We start from the raw sequence: 20514 nt of genomic DNA on the forward strand, positions 1-20514 counted from the left end.
CCCCCCCCCCCTTGGTACACCACTGCTCAAAGTGCATCATAAAGTCCACAGAGGAGAGAAACCATTTGCATATATAGAGTCTGGTAAAAGTTTTGGTCAGAAGGTAAACCTCACAATGCACCAGAGAATACACACAGGAGTGAAACCATTTACATATACTGAGTGTGGTAAAAGCTTTGGTTGGAAAGAAAGCCTCACACAGCATCAGAGAATCCACACATGGATGAAAGCATTTACATGCACTGAGGAGGTAAAACCTTCAGTTGCATTGGGATAGGTAATTAAGGAATATACACTCTTGCTATGAAGTATGGAAAAATAGCACTCTGGTATTTAGATATATGTAATGAGACCTTCTTTTCATCTTTAGATCTGAATTCAAAGCCCAAGTCTAATGATAAACAATAGACACAAGGCTCAGATGTTATAAAAAAAAATAGAAAGCTTGGCATCAGGTAGAATAGTGGAAAAGTGACATCCCAAGAAAGCAATAAGGCATCCTTGGGGGTACTGCAGTGGACTTTATAAAATGCTCCCAGGTACACATCTCACCATTCCTAACATATCTTGTCTGCTGAGCCACCCAAAACCCACTACCCCCAATTGTACACTACTACTATAGCCCTTACAGGTGAAGGGAGCACCAATATGTGGGTACAGTGGGTTTCTGGTGGGTTTTGGAGGGCTCACAGTTTCCTCTACAAGTGTAACAAGTAGGGAGAGGTAGAAGCCTGGGTCCACCTGTCTGCAGTGCACTGCACCACTACTAGACTACTCAAGGGGTCTGCCAGAGGGTATATAGCCAAAAATGGGGCAGATGGAGGGGATAACCATTAGATTGTACTTAGGGGGCTTGGAGCTGACAGCTTAGGTGGCCATCTTTTCCAATGGCGTCCTTTCCCTTTCTAAAATTTTTTAAATTTAAATTCAACAATGTAGGTGTATAGGATATCAAGCATGTGGCTCCTTCCCAGGTTTTGGTGTAGCCTCAACCATTTGCAATCACCTGAGAATAATAACATTCCACGAGACAACACAACTGGAGCTCCAAAAGTCAATGAAATTCTACAGAACACCTATCCAATCCTGCTGCCTTATACAGTTTTAGTTTATGAATTGTGTTCCTAACCTCCTCCATTTATATTGGTGCCTTAAGGCTCTCCCTCTCTTCTTGTATCAACTGTGCAAGTCCCAGTACCTCTAACTCTTGATCCTTTAGCACCCTAGAGCCTTCTGGCTCCTAATACAGTAGAGTGAAATACTCCTCAAAATATTCCACAATGTCCTTCCTCTTTGTCGAGACCAACGCTCACTCATCTTGTACTGCTTCTGTAAATTTAAGACCAGGCCAAGGTTTAACCAATTGTGCTAGCACCTTCCTGAGCTTGTTACCAGACTAAACAATCTATATTTATATTTATTTATTTTCACTTCGTATATCATATGGCCCATATTGAGCTTCAAAGCAGTTTATAATGCAATAAAATGAAAGATAAGGAAACAGAAAGATAAAAAAATCTCCATAATCTCCATATGCTTTTCAAGAAGTTCTGTTTTTAAGGCCGTTTTCAGTGCCATAAATGCATTATTATGGGTTCTTGTGGGAGTATTCTCAAACTGCCTCTGCATCAAACAATTCCTTCTCCAATCTTAGTAGAGTGCACCCCATTTCCTTCCTTTTTTTGGGCAACATAGCAAATGATACCTCCCTGAAGCACTACTTTTCACAGCCTCCCAAAAAGCACTGACTTATCCTTATGTTCTTACCTGTATTCCTCCCACTTGTTAATCAAGTATAGACAAAACTTTACATTTTGGGAATACCCAATGCCCCCTCTCTTGATATCCTGAGTCCCTCTCAATATCTAGCCATATGGGTGTATAATCAGATATCACCAGCGAGCCAATTTCTGATGCTCTCACGCTAGCAAACGTCTCCTGTGAAACAAAAATATAATCTAGGCAAGAGGTTGTTTCATGGGCAAAGGCTATATGAGTAAATCCCTTTTCCACCGGGTGAAATACCCAAAATGCGTCTACTAAACCCAAACTAACAGTCAAATAAGGTAGGCCCCTTGTGTCTGTCTGCTTGTTTCCCAAGGTAATGGGAGATCTATCTAAACTCATAACCATATTGAAATCGCCTGCTACCTGCTATGAGTAAATCCCCAAACACATATGTATGATTTTATTCACAAAGATTCACAGCTTCACATTGGGCCCATACACAAATTCTTTGCTCTGTCATTGTAATAACACCATTACATACTGTCTACATTGGTCTTACCTACATTACAATGAACCATCTTGCCTATTAGTACAGCTACTCTGGCCCATATAGCCCCTAAGGAAGCTGATATAACCTCCCCTACCCAATCCCTTTTTATTTCTCATGCTTATGTTTCTTATATTATCTGCATACCTCTTCTGTAGAATTCTCTCAAGATTTTTTTCTTTTTAGGAGAGATCCAATTCCTGACACATTTCATGATGCTATTTGCATAGTTTTCACACTCATCCTATTCCACACACTCCTCCTTGCCCCATCCATATGGTTTTCAGGTACTCAGCCTCCATTCTGAGCCCTCCACCTCACATTGCCCCTTCCTTTTCCTCCAAAAACCCTTTCATTCTCATTGTCACCCCATTCTCCTCCCTTTTTTCTTCCTTTCCATCCCTCTCTGTCCCTCCTCAAAGCCCCTGTATTAGTATACTCACCAATAGCAGTGGTCACATGATTCTCCATCACTGTTCCACCCTTCATCATACAACACACCCCTCCTTTATTTTTAACACCCTCCCTGTTCCCCACAGTTGTCCATTTAACACTTTTCTATGCAGATCAGTGATCTCTCTTAAACCAGTTGCTCAATCCATTATATACCAAAGTCTCATCTCTGGCTTAGCACTCCCTGCACACAGGCCAGCCACTAGTTGGTTCCCAATCTCCACCACCAGTCCAAGCGTTTTTACAAGGTCAACATTCACCTTCATAGCTGACCTCTCACACTTCACTCTTTTGTGTTCATAAACTACCAAAGCAGACAACTGTCTCCAATGCCCCGTACCAACTGTCAATGTCTGAAACACAGTTTTCCCCATTAGTTTTACCTTCATACCTAACAAAATGAAGGGGGGAGGGGGACAACCATTCTCTTCTTCCTTAACACAGTCCACTGCTCTCCATATTCAGTCTCTCTCAATCCCCTTCCTGTCACCAGTGATAGTTCTCATTCTGTTGCATCTCCAGTTGGTTTACATGCTATGCCACTTATACAGCCTGTCTAGTCTGCCCATCCAAATCAATTGCCTGATCTCTCCAATCACTTCCTCTCTCTCCAAGATCCTCTGCACTTGCCCCTTACTTTCTTGAATTCAGAGCTTCCCACAACTTCCATTGGGATACTCTTCAATGCAACCACCACACATTCTGTCAGGAGATATTTTACTACTTCTGAGTCTCTCCTTTGACCCTCAGCCTATAAGCCCTCATTCCAGAGCTCTCTTTTTGTTGTAAAAGGCCTGACTCTGATATCTCTTGAATTGCAGTCTCCACTTTAATCCTGCCCCCTTCAATTCTTTGAAGGAGTGAACAAACATGTGGACAAAGGGGAGTCGGTTGATATTGTGTATCTGGATTTTCAAAAGGCGTTTGACAAGGTACCTCATGAAAGGCTACAGAGAAAATTGGAGGGTCATGGGATAGGAGGAAATGTCCTATTGTGGATTAAAAACTGGTTGAAGGATAGGAAACAGAGAGTGGGGTTAAATGGGCAGTATTCACAATGGAGAAGGGTAGTTAGTGGGGTTCCTCAGGGGTCCGTGCTAGGACCGCTGCTTTTTAATATATTTATAAATGATTTAGAGATGGGAGTAACTAGCGAGGTAATTAAATTTGCTGATGACACAAAGTTATTCAAAGTCGTTAAATCACGACAGGATTGTGAAAAATTACAAGAGGACCTTACGAGACTGGGAGACTGGGCGGCTAAATGGCAGATGATGTTTAATGTGAGCAAGTGCAAGGTGATGCATGTGGGAAAAAAGAACCCGAATTATAGCTACGTCATGCAAGGTTCCACGTTAGGAGTTACGGACCAAGAAAGGGATCTGGGTGTCGTCGTTGATAACACACTGAAACCTTCTGCTCAGTGTGCTGCTGCGGCTAAGAAAGCGAATAGAATGTTGGGTATTATTAGGAAAGGTATGGAAAACAGGTGTGAGGATGTTATAATGCCGTTGTATCGCTCCATGGTGCGACCGCACCTTGAGTATTGTGTTCAATTCTGGTCGCCGCATCTCAAGAAAGATATAGTAGAATTGGAAAAGGTGCAGCGAAGGGCGACTAAAATGATAGCGGGGATGGGACGACTTCCCTATGAAGAAAGACTAAGGAGGCTAGGGCTATATAGCTTGGAGAAGAGACGGCTGAGGGGAGACATGATAGAGGTATATAAAATAATGAGTGGAGTGGAACAGGTGGATGTGAAGCTTCTGTTCACGCTTTCCAAAAATACTAGGACTAGGGGGCATGCGATGAAACTACAGTGTAGTAAATTTAAAACAAATCGGAGAAAATTTTTCTTCACCCAACGTGTAATTAAACTCTGGAATTCGTTGCCGGAGAAAGTGGTGAAGGCGGTTAGCTTAGCAGAGTTTAAAAAGGGGTTGGACGGTTTCCTAAAGGACAAGTCCATAAACCGCTACTAAACGGACTTGGAAAGATCCAAGATTCCAGGAATAACATGTGTGGAATGTTTGTACGTTTGGGAAGCTTGCCAGGTGCCCTTGGCCTGGATTGGCCGCTGTCGTGGACAGGATGCTGGGCTCGATGGACCCTTGGTCTTTTCCCAGTGTGGCAATACTTATGTACTTATGTACTTATTTATGACAAAGATTGTTGGTTATTTCAATAGCCATGGTCTTGTCCAGCTCTATCCATCTTATATCCCTTAGAAAGTTTTCATAATTACAGATCTCACCAGAGATTTGTAAAGAAGCACTGTCTCCTCCTTTTTCGCTAGCTATTCTTCCTTTTACATCCAAGCATTCTTTTGGCTTTTATCATCACCTTATGTACATTTTCCCTACCTTAAGGTCATCAGATATGATTGCACAAAATTTCACCAACTGTACTGTATGACTGTCTCGTGTTTTTGCAGCTCAAATGCATGACAGTGCATTTTTTAGCATTACATTTTAGCTTCTAAACTCTAGACCAGTGTTCTTCATTGCAAGGCACAGAAGTCAGTAGTGGCCCCCATTGGCCCTAGGTATGGATGCATAGCTCTTTTCTCTCAACACATACTTCCCCCCTCCTTGTTCAGAAGCTTGCTAATGGCACTGTATCTAGAAGAATTGCTCTGTTTTTCTTCAGGACAGAAATTTTCAATACTATTTTTACCAGACTATGCAAACAATTAAGTTTGGACACAACATAGATCAAGCTTACTGAAAGCCACATAATGCAGGAAGAAAACAGAAGAGTTGTTCCAGATGCAAGACTCTGGGAAAGGTCAGAGAGCATTAACAAACCAGGAGGAGACCGAGCTTGGAGGGATAGGTGACACAATGATAGGGAGGAGAGGCTGGTGGGAATTGAGACTGATTAGGACGAAGTTGGGGGAAGTGTATATTGGGGAAGAGAATTTTAGGGGAAATGTGGGTTGGTAGGGACAAGATGATCTGAGAGAGAGAGAATCAAATTTCATTTTATTTACACTTATTGCTCAGAGTGGAATATGGGCCTGAGTGACCAGACTGGCTATATCATTGGAGAGAGAACCCTTCACCCCCCCCCCCCCCCCCTCCACCTCCTTCATCACGCAGGGCTCTGGATACCATCCACTTTATCCAGCAGTGGTCCTAACTTTTTTGTTGAAGTCTTGTTCCTAGTATGGGCCTCGCTTCTAAGTTAGTGAAGATCAATGCGCTAGATCATTTCTCAAGCTTTGCTAGATCCTGTCTCTTGTTTTACATCCCTTCCAATGTGTTTGCTCTGTTGAAGATTTTGGTATCACCTGCAAAAAGGCAATTTTTTTTCAATTTGCTTCTCCACAATATCACTTCTGAAAATGTTGGAAAGAATCAGGTCAAGGACCAATCCCTGTATCACAGCACTGGTAATGCTTTTCCATAGGGTGAATGCCTGTCAGACATCACCTACCTCTGGTAAAACCATGCAGGGATATCACTAGCCCTAGCAGCTGCTAAAAGTATAATGTGTGTGAGAAATTTTCTAATTGGCTTTCCCATTAGGAGGTACCAAGGAATGAGTTATGATGTCGTGGAGGAAAAAGTTGTTAATTTCTTTCCTGTTTTTCAGTCTCCCAGAAGCCAACTGAGAGCTAACTAGCTAAGACTCTCAGGCCTAGTGGAGGGTGGACCCCATAGTACCAACTTGGGCTAAATGTGAAAAGGAGTATTATCCTACAGGAAAGGAGCTCTTGAAAGTATTATCTTTTCAGCGAGTCTTGAGAAGGGGGCATGAGTTTCTGAAACAAATGGTGCTGTGGGTGCTGAACAAGACCTGTAAACAATGGTGTGCTGGAGCCGGCTCGCACCAGCTCGCAAGAGCCTGTTGTTAAATTTTTTAACATCTTGTGAGCCGGTTGTTCTGCAGGGCGAGCCGGCTTCAGTAAACGAGGCATTTCCCTCCCCTCCCACCACTGGATCTCTCACTGGCTTTGTGTCACCAGGCGATGCTGTGATTTGAGAGCCCAGCCTGCAAGAAAGGAGCATTGTCAGGATAACAGTCTTCTCTTCTCACACTCCCTCCCCTCCCCTTCTCTGAACCCAACACCTTCTTCCTCTTAGCTCTTGAGATGGAGCCCAGGGCGGGCTTTGTGGGGAGGGGCTGCTTGCTCTGATTGCTGGTGGCCTTTGCTAAACCATTAACCCCTTGCTCTCCCAAACCTCTTTGCTTTCTGTAACTAGGCTGGCAATAGATCAAGTCTCCTTTTACAAACCGGCACATGGAAAGGGTTCACTGAAAGCCCTGGAGGAGGTCAGAAGGAGAGGCTGCTGTCATGTTTGTGACTGTTTTCCATGTGGGTGCTCTCCTTGCCCTCTGGTGGCCAGAACTGGTGGCTGCTATGGACTGTTTTCTGCTGTCTTCCACGTTCCAGACTTCAGTGAGTCCGGTCTGGATTTTCCAGGTTGCCAGACTTGCTCTGCTGGTTTGTCCTAGAACAGCAACCTTACTTGGCTGGTGATTTACTGCAGCTGTGGGTTAGCTGCTGAGGGGCTTATTAGCTTCTGTGAGCCTTGCTTGCCTTGCCTTGGTATCAAAGGTAATCCTGAGTTCCTGTTGGTTTGTTGGAGTTCCTGCTCTGTAAGTTTCCTGTGTGTTTGACCCTTTGCCTGGACCTGGACTTTGATTTTGCTTTCTGCCTGCCTAAAGGACTCTGGTTAGTTTATGGATTACCCGTGTTTGCTGCCTGCCCTTTGACTTTGCTGTGCTACTGGATATTGTTACTATCTACTATTAAAGCCTCTTCTAGTTATATTCTGTGGTTCCTGCCTGTTGTGTTCAGCACTGCTTTCTGCTTGGGTGATTTGCCTGCCGCTGCCACTCCTTGGCAGTGGCCCAAGGGCTCACAATTTCAGAGACTGGGTGAGAGCCCTAACAGCTGCTCTGCCTTTTACGGAACCTTAAATTTGGGGCTTTTTCTAATACTATGTTGTTACTCTAACTTCTTTTTACTTTGCACCTTTTTGTAAAAATATAAATTAAAAGAATAATACATTTAATACACAATACAGATGTTTTTTTTGTTTCTTTCTCTCCCTCTCATCTCGCACTGAACACTTTAAGAAAACCACAAGTAACTTACCTCGTTTGCCTGCGCTGCCCTGGGGGGGTTTAAATCTTTTTTTATTACCTCTGTTGAAGTGGCCACGACATTGAAAGCCCTGCCTGTCTTTAGCCTTCCCTTCGTGAGTTTGTTCCCTCAGAGTTCCGCCTTCTGACGTCATTTCCTCTTTCCACGAGGGCGGGACTCTGAGGGAACAAACTCATGAAGGAAAGGCTAGAGATGGGCAGGGCTTTCAGTAATGTGGCTGCTTCGACAGAGGTAATCAGGGGAGAGAGGAAAATCACTGGGTATGGGTGGCTGGAGGGGCGGTCAGGCAAGAGAAGAGAATCGCTGGGTATGGGTGGCTGGAGGGGGGGGGGGCAGGCGAGAGAAAAGAATTGCTGGGTATGGGTGGGTGGATGGAGGGGAGGGCAGGGGGGAGAGGAGGGTTGCTGGACATGGGTGGATGGAGAGATAAGGGAGAGAGAAGAAATGCTGGACATGGAGGGTAGGGAAGAGTGAGGAAGGAGATGAGATGAGGGAAAAGGAAGAGAGGAGAAAAACTGTACATGGATGAAGAAAATAGACAGAAGCTGGATCCACTGGACAGTCAAGTCTGCGGAGGACCCAGCTTTTACTTATGGATGTAGGGCAAGAAATGAAGAAGAAAGGCGGAAAGTAAAGAAATAAATGGAAAGGAAGCCCTGGAAACGGAGTTAAGAGGACAGATAGCAGCAGGGTCAGATACTGGGCCAGAATGATCAAAAAAACAAAGTCACCAGACAACAAAGATAGAAAAAATCATTTTATTTTCAGTATAGTGTTTGGAATATGTCCACTTTGAGAATCAGGTGCTCAACATTAAAAGTTTATATTTATTTACTTATTTATGGCATTTTATCCCACATTAAACATGAATTACATTGGAACCTGGGATCATTTAATTTTTTTTCTTGGAGCAATACATTGCCCCCCCCCCCCCCAGGCTCTCTCCCTGGCTATAGCCAGCTCTGCAATTGGGGGGGGGGGGGGGCGCAGAGGTGAACGAGGGGCGCAGAGGTGGACCAGGGAGAGAGCCTATTGTTAAACATTTACCAGCACACCACTGCCTGTATCCAGGGGGAAAAAAGAGTGCTATTGGATTTCTTGCCTCCTTCACATGTAAGGAAGTTGAGGGAAAGACTGCACAGGGTCTAAGACTGGTTGATAGAACTGAAAGAGAGAAGTGGCAGCCAGATGTGTGGTATTGAAGGTCTGTGATCATCTGAGGGAGAAAATTTGCAAGCAGAGTAGTGTTCTCATAGAACTATGACCAGTGTAGGTAATGGGAGTCAGAGGACATCCAGCAATAGTTTGTATCAAGGGAGTTTTTGGTATATTGAACCACAATATCTGTACTATACACTGCAGTCTCCAGCATCCTTTGAGGAAGTGTTATCAAGGAACACTGGCAACTTCCTATACACTCCCTCCCAGAGAGATTTCCACATTGGAATCCCCTGGGTTCAAGGAACACACAGTTGTGAGAGTGTTTGAGTTGCTGTTGCTGATTTCAGATACAGAAGTGTCTAAAGGTGGAGAACCACAAAGTGAAGTCTTATCAAAAGATTACTCCAAAGCCAAGAAGTAGAGAAGTGAGAGGAAGGCTTCAAGAGTTAATAATCTAATGTCTCTTTTTTTGTATTTTGCCTTTTTTTTCCTTTTAGTGATTTTGCTGAGCTGTTTTATTTTTTTTATTTACCCAATAAATTAGTCTCTTAATATTGAGCCCACAGCGTTCAGTATTTTTAAAAAATGCCCACCACTGTGAGCATAAAAATCCAAATATTCAACTGCAGGATCCAGGTAGGGTCTGCTGCTGAATATTCACACAGAGCAGTGAGGACCATAATTATTTGAATAGTGGCGATATTTAGCCACTATCCAGATAGCATATCAGCATTTAGGACAGCTTTTTTTCGCTGTCCTAAGTTAACTGATTGTTATCTAGATACTGCTACTGAAAATCGCCACTATCCAGATAAACTGTGTCTTTGCCCTGACTCTGACCCAGGACCATCCCTAGCACTATCCAGATAGTGCCTAAACAATCTGTAATAATATTCTGCTATAGTTTACAGATGGTGTCACTAAATGCGTCTCATTTGTCTGACCCAATTATCCTCAAGAATAGCAGGAGTAAAATAGCGGGGGCAAATTTCTAACAAAGGCCCAACACCATATGTGCTCAAACAACTATTGGTTATACACAGCAGGCAATATTATGTATTTATTCTCTTTTAATTTATTGGATCTCAGCAGCGTTTCAGTGTCACCAAAGCCAGCTTGCTCATGGTGCTTCTTCATTGGTCCATTTTAATCTTTTTAATTCCACATTTAGATACTTTTTAAATTTTTAATTGATTTAAAAGTTCACTTAACGAGCATGAATGCTGCTAGGACTGCTCGCAGTTGAACCGTGAGCGAGTTGGCTCTGGTGACACTGAAACGCTGCTGAGGTCCAATAAATTAAAAAAGAAATAATATTGCCTGATGTGTATAACTAAATATGTCTCAGCAACATTTATCCAGGTAGCAAGTGTTGCTACCCAGATAAATGCTTTTAAATATCAGCCCCTGAAATTTTATGTCTGTTCCACAAGGAGTGATGAATACCTATAAGAAAGTTTAAAAGACACTGAAAGATTAGCTGATGGTCTTGAAGATAGTCTCTTCCCCACACCTTTCAGAACCCACAAATCAGAAATAAGGAGCTGTCTCCTCTTCCACATCTGTAGCTTCTGGAGTTCCACACACGTAGTGGTTCACCAGGGGACCCACTACATATATAACCCTTCCACAGGAATCTTTGATACAGGCAAGAGGAAAATTAGAGGACATAGTGGATATCCTAAAACCTGACTGGCCATGAGGTCCATAAGCCTGAGGACTGGGGTGAGAATCATTGCCTTCAGGGTCCCCCCTCCCTCGCTCCCTTCGAGTTCCAGGCTTCCTCCAAATTTTAAACGTCATCTATCATACCTCGTGGTGTTAGAGCAGCAGTGAAAAGCATTGCAGGCTGCTGGGCTCTGTGCTTTAGTTGTTTTGCCTTCTCTCTCTCTCTCTCTCAGCTCTGGCCCGCCCTTGCATAAACAGGAAATGAGGGCGGGCAGAGCTGAGAGAGAGAGAGAAGGCAAAACAAAGCACGGAGCCCAGCAGCCTGCAATGCTTTTCACTGCTGCTCTAACACCACGAGGTATGATAGATGACTGAGAGAGAGAGAGAGATGCTTGGGGCTTGCTGCTGGGGAGGCTTAGCCTCCCCAAGCCTCTTATACCGGGCGCCTATGTTGCCTTGTAAGATATGGAGCATCATCTTCATGTTATCATCAATTCCTGGCACAGAACAGTGCCGTAGCGAGGGCAGCTGACACCCGGGGCGGGTCGCCGCTGTGCACCCCCCCCCCTCTGGAGCGCCCCCCCCCCCCCGGAGCGGGTACTTACATCACAAAGCGGCGAGGGATGGGCGGTAGGGCCGATCCGCTCCGACTGCACATTGCTGGGAGCTGCATTGGCTCCGCTGGTTCCCTGCTCTCTCTGCCCCGGAACAGGAAGTAACCTGTTCCAGGGCAGAGCAAGCAGTGAACCAGCGGAGCCGACACCCCCCCAGCGGCATGCACCCGGGGCAGACCGCCCCCCCTTCCTACGCCACTGGGGCAGAAGCAGCATGCTTAGATTCCAAGTGAAGTATGAAGTAAGGGAATGAGATTCTAAGAGAAATATGAAGTAAGGGAATGAGATAAAAAGCAGTTACCTACATTTTACTCACTATACAGCCTCTACCCCATAGAAATCCATTAACATAATTTTATTTATTTATTTCACAGCACTTGATATACTGTGAATAGAGACATCAATGGTGACTACGCAGTTTATATAAAAGAAAAGAAAAGAAAAAAAACAGAAGTAGAAGGAGGGGGAATAAGGAAATGGAGTGAGTAAGGACAAAAGGTTAAGAGTAAGGGGAGCAGAAGGCCTCATCAAAAAGGTGAGTTTTCAGGAGAGCTTTAAAAGTGTGGAAAGAGTCAACTGATCTAAGGGAAGAGGGAGGAGAGTTCCACGACTTTGGGCCAAGGTAGCTAAAGGCCATCTCTCTAGAAATGGTGAGGTGCAGGGAAGAGAGAGAGGGGAGACATAATAGATTCTCATTAGCAGAGCGGAAAAGGCGAGGGGGAGAGTAAGGGATGAGACGCTTGTTAATGTAAGCAGATGCAGAGGGTAGATGACCTTTAAACATGGGAACTAGCAGCTTGAATATGATGCAGAAAGAAATGGGGAGCCAGTGTTCGGAGTGAAGAAGGGGATAACCTGGTCAAAGTGGTGGCCACAATGCAAGTACTCTCAAGGTGGGAGATTGGATTAATTGCAAGTGTTTCAGTGAGTAAAGCAGTAGTCCGGTATATAGAGAGTTACAACAGTCCAGGTGGGTAATGACCAAGGCAAGAAGAAGAGAGTGAACAGACTGCGAAGAGAGAAAAGCACATACAGAGTAAATATGATGAAGGGTGAAGAAAGAGGAACATACCACGGAGTTAATTTGAACCTTAAAAGTCAGTCTGCTGTCAAAAGTGACACTGAGAATTTTAGTGGAATCACAGAAAGGGATAGCCTAGTTGTCGATAGTGGGAAACTGTGGTAGTGTGACATGTGGGGTTGGGAAAATTATGCATTCGCACTTGAAGATGTTGAGGAAGTTAAGTGCTGATGGGGATGAGGAGGGTTCAGAGATACGATAAAGGATTTGGATGTCATTGGTGCAACAAAATGGGTACAGCCATGGTCTTGGATTTCATTTAGATGGGGGGGGGGGGGGGTAAGAAAGATGTTGAAAAGTGCGGGAGAAAAGATCAAGCCCTGTGGGATACCTGAACGAAGAGGAAAAGCAGCAGAGGTGGAACTGGAATGTTTGAGCTGAAAAGAATGATCAGTGAGTAGGTAGCTAATGAACCAGGCAAGAACAGTGTCAGAAGCCAAATGACTGGAGGTGACAAAGCAGAAGGGGGTGATCGAGTAGGTTGAAAGCTGAAAATAGATTAAGGGAAACAATGTTGATAGAGTAGTAATGATCAAGGAAAGTACGAATGGCATCATGGTTAAGGAGGGTTTCAGTGCTATGACCAAAGTGGAAGCCTGCCTGATAATGGTGAACGTACTTATGACTTTCATTTAAATGCAGTATAAAGTTAATAGTTCATCTTTATTTGATATACCACTTATAAAGTGATTAAGCAGTGAATGATAAATTAAAATATAATAATAAGGGGTAATATTTAATGGGAAGAACACACTACAGATGCCTAGGTTACAATTTCAATAAAAAATAATTTTGGCCTGAAGATGCCAGTTCAATAGGCCAGAGGCTGCACAGTGTTTTTCCAGAGGCCTTATTCAGTTCCAAGTTCAGCCGCTGCTCTTCAGATGGGCTAGGGATACTACAGAATGGAAGGAATTCTGGCCATTGCACAATAGGACACATATACATAGGATTTAAGTTATACATACACAATTTTTTGAAAGAAGCCATAGTGGCTCCCTACCATGATCCATGGAGTTTGGGAGAAGGATGGGGGCCTAAAAGTGAAATGAAAACAAACGCATTTCAATGTTCCTTAGTTTCCGTATCTACCCAAAGGGAAAAATGAGTATTTCTTCATTAGTGATGTTATTCTCATTCAGCGTTTAGGTACTAGATCCAGGACAGGAAACCAGCTCTTTTATTTGTTAGCACATATGCCTTCTAATGGTTATCATTGGTTTAAAATCTTATTTTAATGTAACTCCTATCCATTTTATCAACAGATGGGAAAACTGGCTACCTCTCCTTGAATATCCTGGTTAGCGGCTATATCACATGATATAACCAGTTAGGCACAGATATTCAGTGTCTAACTGGCTATGTTGAGCGGTCAAAATAGGACGCTTAAATAGCAGGTCTGTCTTTGACTACTAAAAAGTTAACCATTAGCCCTGAATAGCTGGTTAACATTTTAGAAGTCGAACCCCCCGCCCCCCCAGCTATTCAGTGCCAGTCACCGGAAATGGCCCGGAATTGAATATCCGGAGTCAGCAACGCTATCTAGATCACGGTGCACTGCATGCTTTCATCCTGTCACAGTTTACCATGAGACTAGACTACTGTAACATTATCTATTTAGGCTGTAACCATTCACTATTAAAGAAATTGCAAACCTTACAAAATATGGCTATGAGGCTTCTCTGTAACCATATTCCTCCTTTTCTTAAATCATACCATTGGCTTCCAATAGAACAATGGGTCACTTTCAAAGTTCTTATGCTTACCTTTCAAGCCCTTCGTATTGGTGTTTCTCTCTATCTCTCATCCCTCACTATCCCCTACTGTTTGTCCCGCTCTCTTCGTTCACTTAATGGCCATCGTCTTGTTCTCTTTAACCCGATTTAAGCTATTCTAGAATCTATATGACATCAAGCATCCTATTTTTCAGCACCAGCCCTTTGGAATTCTCTGCACCCCCACTGTCCAAGCAGAATCATCCCTAAAGAAATTCAAACCCCTACTTAAATCATGGATTTTTCAACAAGCCTTTCCCACAAGTTGAACAGAGTGTTTCGATGTCTCACTGTGTGTAAATCCTCTTTTTCTATTGGTTTGTTGTCTTGTCTTTTCTCTACTTTTGTTCTTTCCTATATAAATTGAAGTTGCACTTCTGCGTGTTATATGATTTTAATTTTAACTTTATACATCGCTTTGAACTATATGTTAGCAAAGGCGGTTTAGCAAGTCTGAATAAATAAGTAAATAAATTATGCAGGCTGTCTCCTACTGGTTGAGCATCAGACCCTATGTAACTAAGAAGAAGGAAAATCTATTTGTTTTAAACTGAAGGCAGCATATTCTAGTTCACTATGGAGGGAATTAACATTACTTCTATAGTACATATTGGATTTAATTTTGTCATTTTTTGGCCCATCACCATAGAAACAGATGTGAAGGATAATTCTGTGTCTAGGCGCCTACATTAACAAACCCTTGTGCACTTAAATATTTAAATTATTAGCATTTACATGTTTACATATACCCACAAAAGTGCCTGAAGGGCACAACCCACTTAATTTACATGGTGTGTATTTCAAAGGGAAGAGTACACATGAGCGGAACATGGGCAGAGCTCCCACTTACAGTATTCTATAAGTTACGCATATAAGTTATGCGCATTCCTGACACCTTTAGGTGCCCATAATTATGCCAGCTCTTTGGCTTATGCTACTGTGGGAGCCTAAAGTTTAGATGTGTCAATACCAGGTTACACTAGTATTCTGTAAAAGCTTCTATACATCCAGGGGCTGTAATAGAAAAGCATTTACCATATAGGCCTAAATTATAGTGCCCAGTTGTAGAACTGTTCCCATAATTTTGCTGTTTTGAAGAAAGCAATGTAGTACTCAGCTGATGAAATGACTTTCTTAGACTTCAAGGACTAAATTCTAAAATGGCGCCAAAAGATTAGCACTGAAAAATAGTGCTTAGCAATATTGTATAAATAGCACTCAAAGTTAAGTGCCATTTATAGAATAGTGCTAGCGCCAGGATCCACGAATACCTTTAGGCATGAGCATTTACACCAACTGAACCCTGGTGTAAATCCTCATGCCTAAATTAGGTACAGATCTCCCTTATTCTATAAATGTGTGCATAAATTGTGGGTATGCCCCTGATTCACCAATGACCCTCCCGTGTCCACGTCCCCTTTTGAAGCCATGCATAAAAGTTGCGCGCAGATCTGGGCATGTAAATATGCATGCATTAATTTAAATTGATGACAATTAGCACCAATAATTGATAGGGTCCAATTCTCAGCGCTAATTAACTTGAGCAAATTGGGTGCATGTACAATTTTAGCGCCATTTATAGAATTTGGGACAAGTGTGAATTTATTGTGTATTTGTATTTTTTCCACAGATTGTAGAGTTTGACAAGACTTCTGTTTTACTGTCCAATGAGAATTCAAGATTTTATGCAATGGCCTCTGCAGCAGAAAATGGAATGTGGTCTTTTTTATCTAGTAGTCCATCTTGAAAGGAATAACCAATCACCAGTTTACCCTCCAATCACTTTAAGACTGAAAAGTCTTGATCCTTTTCAAATCAAGAATATCCTTCAGTCTATGCAATTAATTTGTTTGTAAGCAATTACATATTTTCTATGGATATAAAGCATTTCTACCAACTGATGCATTTGTGACCGAAGATATTTGTTATGAGAAAAGACACTAACTAGGGACTTTAAAATATTTTTAGAGGTTTGTTAATGAACAGCTTATTTTAAATTGTGGTTGTACATTATATCATGATAGCCCCCAAAATATGGGCTCTGTTGAAATACTCAGCTCAAGATATATTGTAGCATACATCCTTAAGAAGAAGAATGTATCTTGCAATCAGTGTTATCTCCCCATTGTCGTGTCATGTTCTGATTTCTCTGCTTCTTGGTGATATTTTAATCTTCTGCTAGGATCTAATAATCTCCAGGAAGGGAAGAATGCCCTAAAGAGAAATATATAGAGAATTCACATTTTTTTCTTTTATGTTCACTTTTTTCTTTCAGGATGTAGATGCATTTTTTAAAGAAAAATTACATCATCAAGAATACAACTGAATATATTTTAACATTTATAAATGGTTCTGTAGAATGTGCATTAAAGGCCAGGAAGCAGCAGAGTTCAACCACTATGCAATACTGGAGTCTCTGGACAGAAATATTTGGGGAGGCAACAGGCAAGCTACCTGTGTGGGGTGGCAAGCCAAAATGACATTTCCACACATCATACCCCTCTTTCTCCCCACTTTTAAATTAGTAATACAAGACACCAGGTCCTTCTATACATAAATAAATATGGGGGCATACACAGATTACACCCTTTTTGGGTGTAATTGGGGAACGTGATAAATAAATAAATGTAACAGCAAAAATTATGAAAAAAAATATGAAACAGCAGCACTTTAGTATTAGACAGTGTACTATTGGAAAGTAAATATGTTCCCTTTATCTATGGATCCGAGTCCTAATGTCCAAAATATACCAACAAATACTGGCACAACACCCTAAAGATATTATAAAAAAAAGATTTCTTATTCATTTAGATAGCAACAAGAACAAAATGAAAGGCAAGAATAATGACGATGCTCTTATCAGAGAAACAGCTCAGAGCAAATGCACATCAGACTCTAAGGTAGACTTTTAGTATAGCCACATCCTAGCTCCAGAGTAATACACAGTGATTACATGGCAGCTATCCAACCTGAATGGGGTTGTTTTCCATCCCTTTCCTAATAATACCAAACATTCTATTTGCTTTCTTAGCCGCAGCAGCACACTGAGCAGAAGGTTTCAACGTATCATCAACGACGACACCTAGATCCCTTTCTTGGTCCGTGACTCCTAACGTGGAACCTTGCATGACATAGCTATAATTTCGGGTTCCTCTTTCCCACATGCACTACTTTGCACTTGCTCACATTAAACGTCATCTGCCATTTAGATGCCCAGTCTCCCAGTCTCGTAAGGTCCTCTTGTAATTTTTCACAATCCTCCCGCAATTTAACTACTATGAATAACTTTGTGTCGTCAGCAAATTTAATTACCTCACTAGTTACCTCCATCTCTAGATCATTTATAAATATGTTAAAAAGCAGCGGTCCCAGCACAGACCCCTGGGGAACCCCACTAACTACCCTTCTCCATGAGAATACTGACCATTTAACCCTACTCTCTGTTTTCTATCTTTTAACCAGTTTTAAATCCACAATAGAACACTACCTCCTATCCCATGACTCTCCAATTTCCTCAGGAGTCTTTCATGAGTTACTTTGTCAAACGCCTTCTGAGAATCCAGATACACAACATCAACCGGCTCACCCTTTATCCACATGTTTGTTCACCCCTTCAAAGAAATGTAGTAGATTGGTGAGGCAAGATTTCCCTTCACTAAATTCATGTTGACTTTGTCTCATTAATCCATGCTTTTGAATATGCTCTGTAATTTTGTTCTTTATAATAGTCTGTACCGTTTTGCCCAGCACCGACGTGAGACTTACCAGTCTATAATTTCTCGGATCTCCTCTGGAACCTTTTTTAAAAATCGGCATTACATTGGCCACCCTCCAATCTTCCGGTACCACGCTCGATTTTAAGGATAAATTACATATTACTAACAATAGTTCCACAAGTTCATTTTTCAGATCTATCAGTACTCTGGGATGAATACCATCCGGTCCAGGAGATTTGCTACTCTTCAATTTGTCAAATTGCCCCATTGCATCCTCTAGGTCTATAGAGATTTCATTCAGTTCCTCTCACTCATCAGCTTTGAATACCATTTCTGGCACCAGTATTTCTCCCAAATCCTCCTCAGTGAAGACCAAAGCAAAGAATTCATTTAATCTCTCCGCTATGGCTGTGTCTTCCCTGATCGCCCCTTTTACCCCTCAGTCATCTAGCTGTCCAAATGATTCTTATGCCGGCTTCCTGCTTTTAATATACCTAAAAAAAAATTTACTATGTGTTTTTGCCTCCAACACAATCTTTTTTTCAAAGTCCCTCTTTGCCTTCCTTATCAGTGCTTTGCATTTGACTTGACATTCCTTATGCTGTTTCTTATTATTTTCAGTCTGTTCATTCTTCCATTTTCTGAAGGATTTTCTTTTAGCTCTAATAGCTTCCTTCACCTCACTATTTAACCGGCTGTCATTTGGTCTTCCATCCTCTTTTTTTAATATACGGAATATATTTGGCCTGGGCATCCAGATGGTGTTTTTGAACAGCATCCATGCCTCATGTAAATTTTTGACTCTCAAAGCCACTCCTCTTTTTTTCACCGTTCTTCTCATTTTATCATAGTCTCCTTTTTTAAAGTTAACACTAACATATTGGATTTCCTGTGTATACTTACTTCAAAGCTAATATCAAATTTGATCATATTATGATCACTGTTATCAAGCGGCCCCAGCACCATTACCTCCCGCACCAGATCATGCGCTCAAGGACTAGGTCTAGAATTTTTCCTTCTCTCGTCTGCGCCTGTACCAGCTGCTCTATAAAGCAATCCTTAATTTCAGCAAGGAATTTTACCTCCCTAGCATGCCCCAATGTTACATTTACCCAGTCAATATCGGGGTAATTGAGATCACCCATTATTATCGTGTTGCCCAGTTTGTTTGCTTCCCTAATTTCCTTTAACATTTCTACATCCGTCCGTTCATCCTGGCCAGACGGACGGTACTACACTCACTATCCTTTTCCCCTTTACACATGGAATTTCAATCCATAGGGATTCCAAGATGTGTTTTGTTTCCTGCAGAATTTTCAATCTATTTGATTCAAGGCTCTCCTTAACATACCATACTACCCCTCCACCAATTCAATCCACCCTATCACTACGATATAATTTGTACCCCGTTATGACAGTGTCCCACTGGTTATCCTCCTTCCATCAGGTCTCAGAGATGCCTATTATATCTAATTTTTCATTTTGTGCAATATATTCTAACTCTCCCATCTTATTTCTTAGGCTTCTTGCATTCGCATATAGACATTTCAAACTATGTTTGTTGTTCCTATTTGCATCATGCTCAGTACTTGACAGTATTAATTTGCAATCTTTTGTCTGATTTTTATTTAAGGTCACCTGATCTACTACGGTCTCTTTTGCAACCTCACTATCGGAATACCCTATCTTCCCTGTTTTGGTGATGTCTTTGAAAGATACCTTATCCCGAACCATGCACCTTTGAGCAACTGTCGGCCTTCCCCCAGTTTCTAGTTTAAAAGCTGCTCTATCTCCTTTTTAAATGCCAGCAGCCTGGTCCCACCCTGGTTAAGGTGGAGCCCATCCTTTCGGAATAGGCTCCCTCTTCCCTAGAATGTTGCCCAGTTCCTAACAAATCTAAAACCCTTCTCCCTGCACCATCGTCTCATCCACGTATGAGACTCCGGAGCTCTGCTTGTCTCTTGGGCCCTGTGCATGGAATGGGTAGCACTTCAGAAAATGCTACCCTAGAGGTTCTGGATTTGAGCTTTCTACCTAAGAGCCTAAATTTGGCTTCCAGAACCTCTCTCCCACATTTTCCTATATCATTGGTACCCACATGTACCAAGACTGCTGGCTCCTCCCCAGCACTATCTAAAATCCTATCTAGGTGACGCGTGAGGTCAAACCACATTCGCACCAGGCAGGCAAGTCACCAGGCGATCCTCACATTCACCAGCCACCCAGCTATATATATGCCTAATTATCGAATCACCAACTACAACAGCTGTCCTAACATAGTAGATGATGGCAGATGAAGACCTGTATGGTCCATCGACCCTTTCCTCCTGGGCAGCACTTGGAGACATATACTCGGTGCGAGAGGATAGTACATCCCCTGTGGGCAGGTCCTGGCTACAGGAGTACTTCCTACTTCACCAGGGTAATGCTGTCCTTCTAGGAGACCTTCCTCCTCCAAGGTAGCACAGGGGCTACCAGACTCGAGGTGGGACTTCTCTACAAAATCCCTGTAGGTCTCCTCTATGTATCTGTCTGTCTCCCTCAGCTCCACCAAGTCTGCTATTCTAGCCTCAAGATAACGGAGACATTCTCTGAGAGCTAGGAGCTCTTTGCATCGGGCACACATATATGACATCTCACCAACTGGGAGATAAT

At 42.4% G+C, this 20514-nt stretch overlaps 1 protein-coding gene across 1 annotated transcript in view; it reads left to right on the forward strand.

Annotated features, from left to right (window-relative positions):
* The window catches only part of LOC115469687 (multidrug resistance-associated protein 5-like), a 416281-nt gene extending 400270 nt beyond the window's left edge, over positions 1 to 16011 (forward strand). Inside the window, 1 exon segment of the mRNA XM_030202474.1 lies at positions 15774 to 16011. Within this exon segment, the coding sequence (XP_030058334.1) occupies positions 15774 to 15890 (117 nt within the window). The 3' untranslated portion in view covers positions 15891 to 16011.
* The last annotated feature ends 4503 nt before the right edge of the window (positions 16012 to 20514 follow it).

The sequence above is a fragment of the Microcaecilia unicolor genome, chromosome 4 (genome assembly GCF_901765095.1).
Source record: "Microcaecilia unicolor chromosome 4, aMicUni1.1, whole genome shotgun sequence".
In the NCBI taxonomy this organism is placed as follows: Eukaryota; Metazoa; Chordata; class Amphibia; order Gymnophiona; family Siphonopidae; genus Microcaecilia; species Microcaecilia unicolor.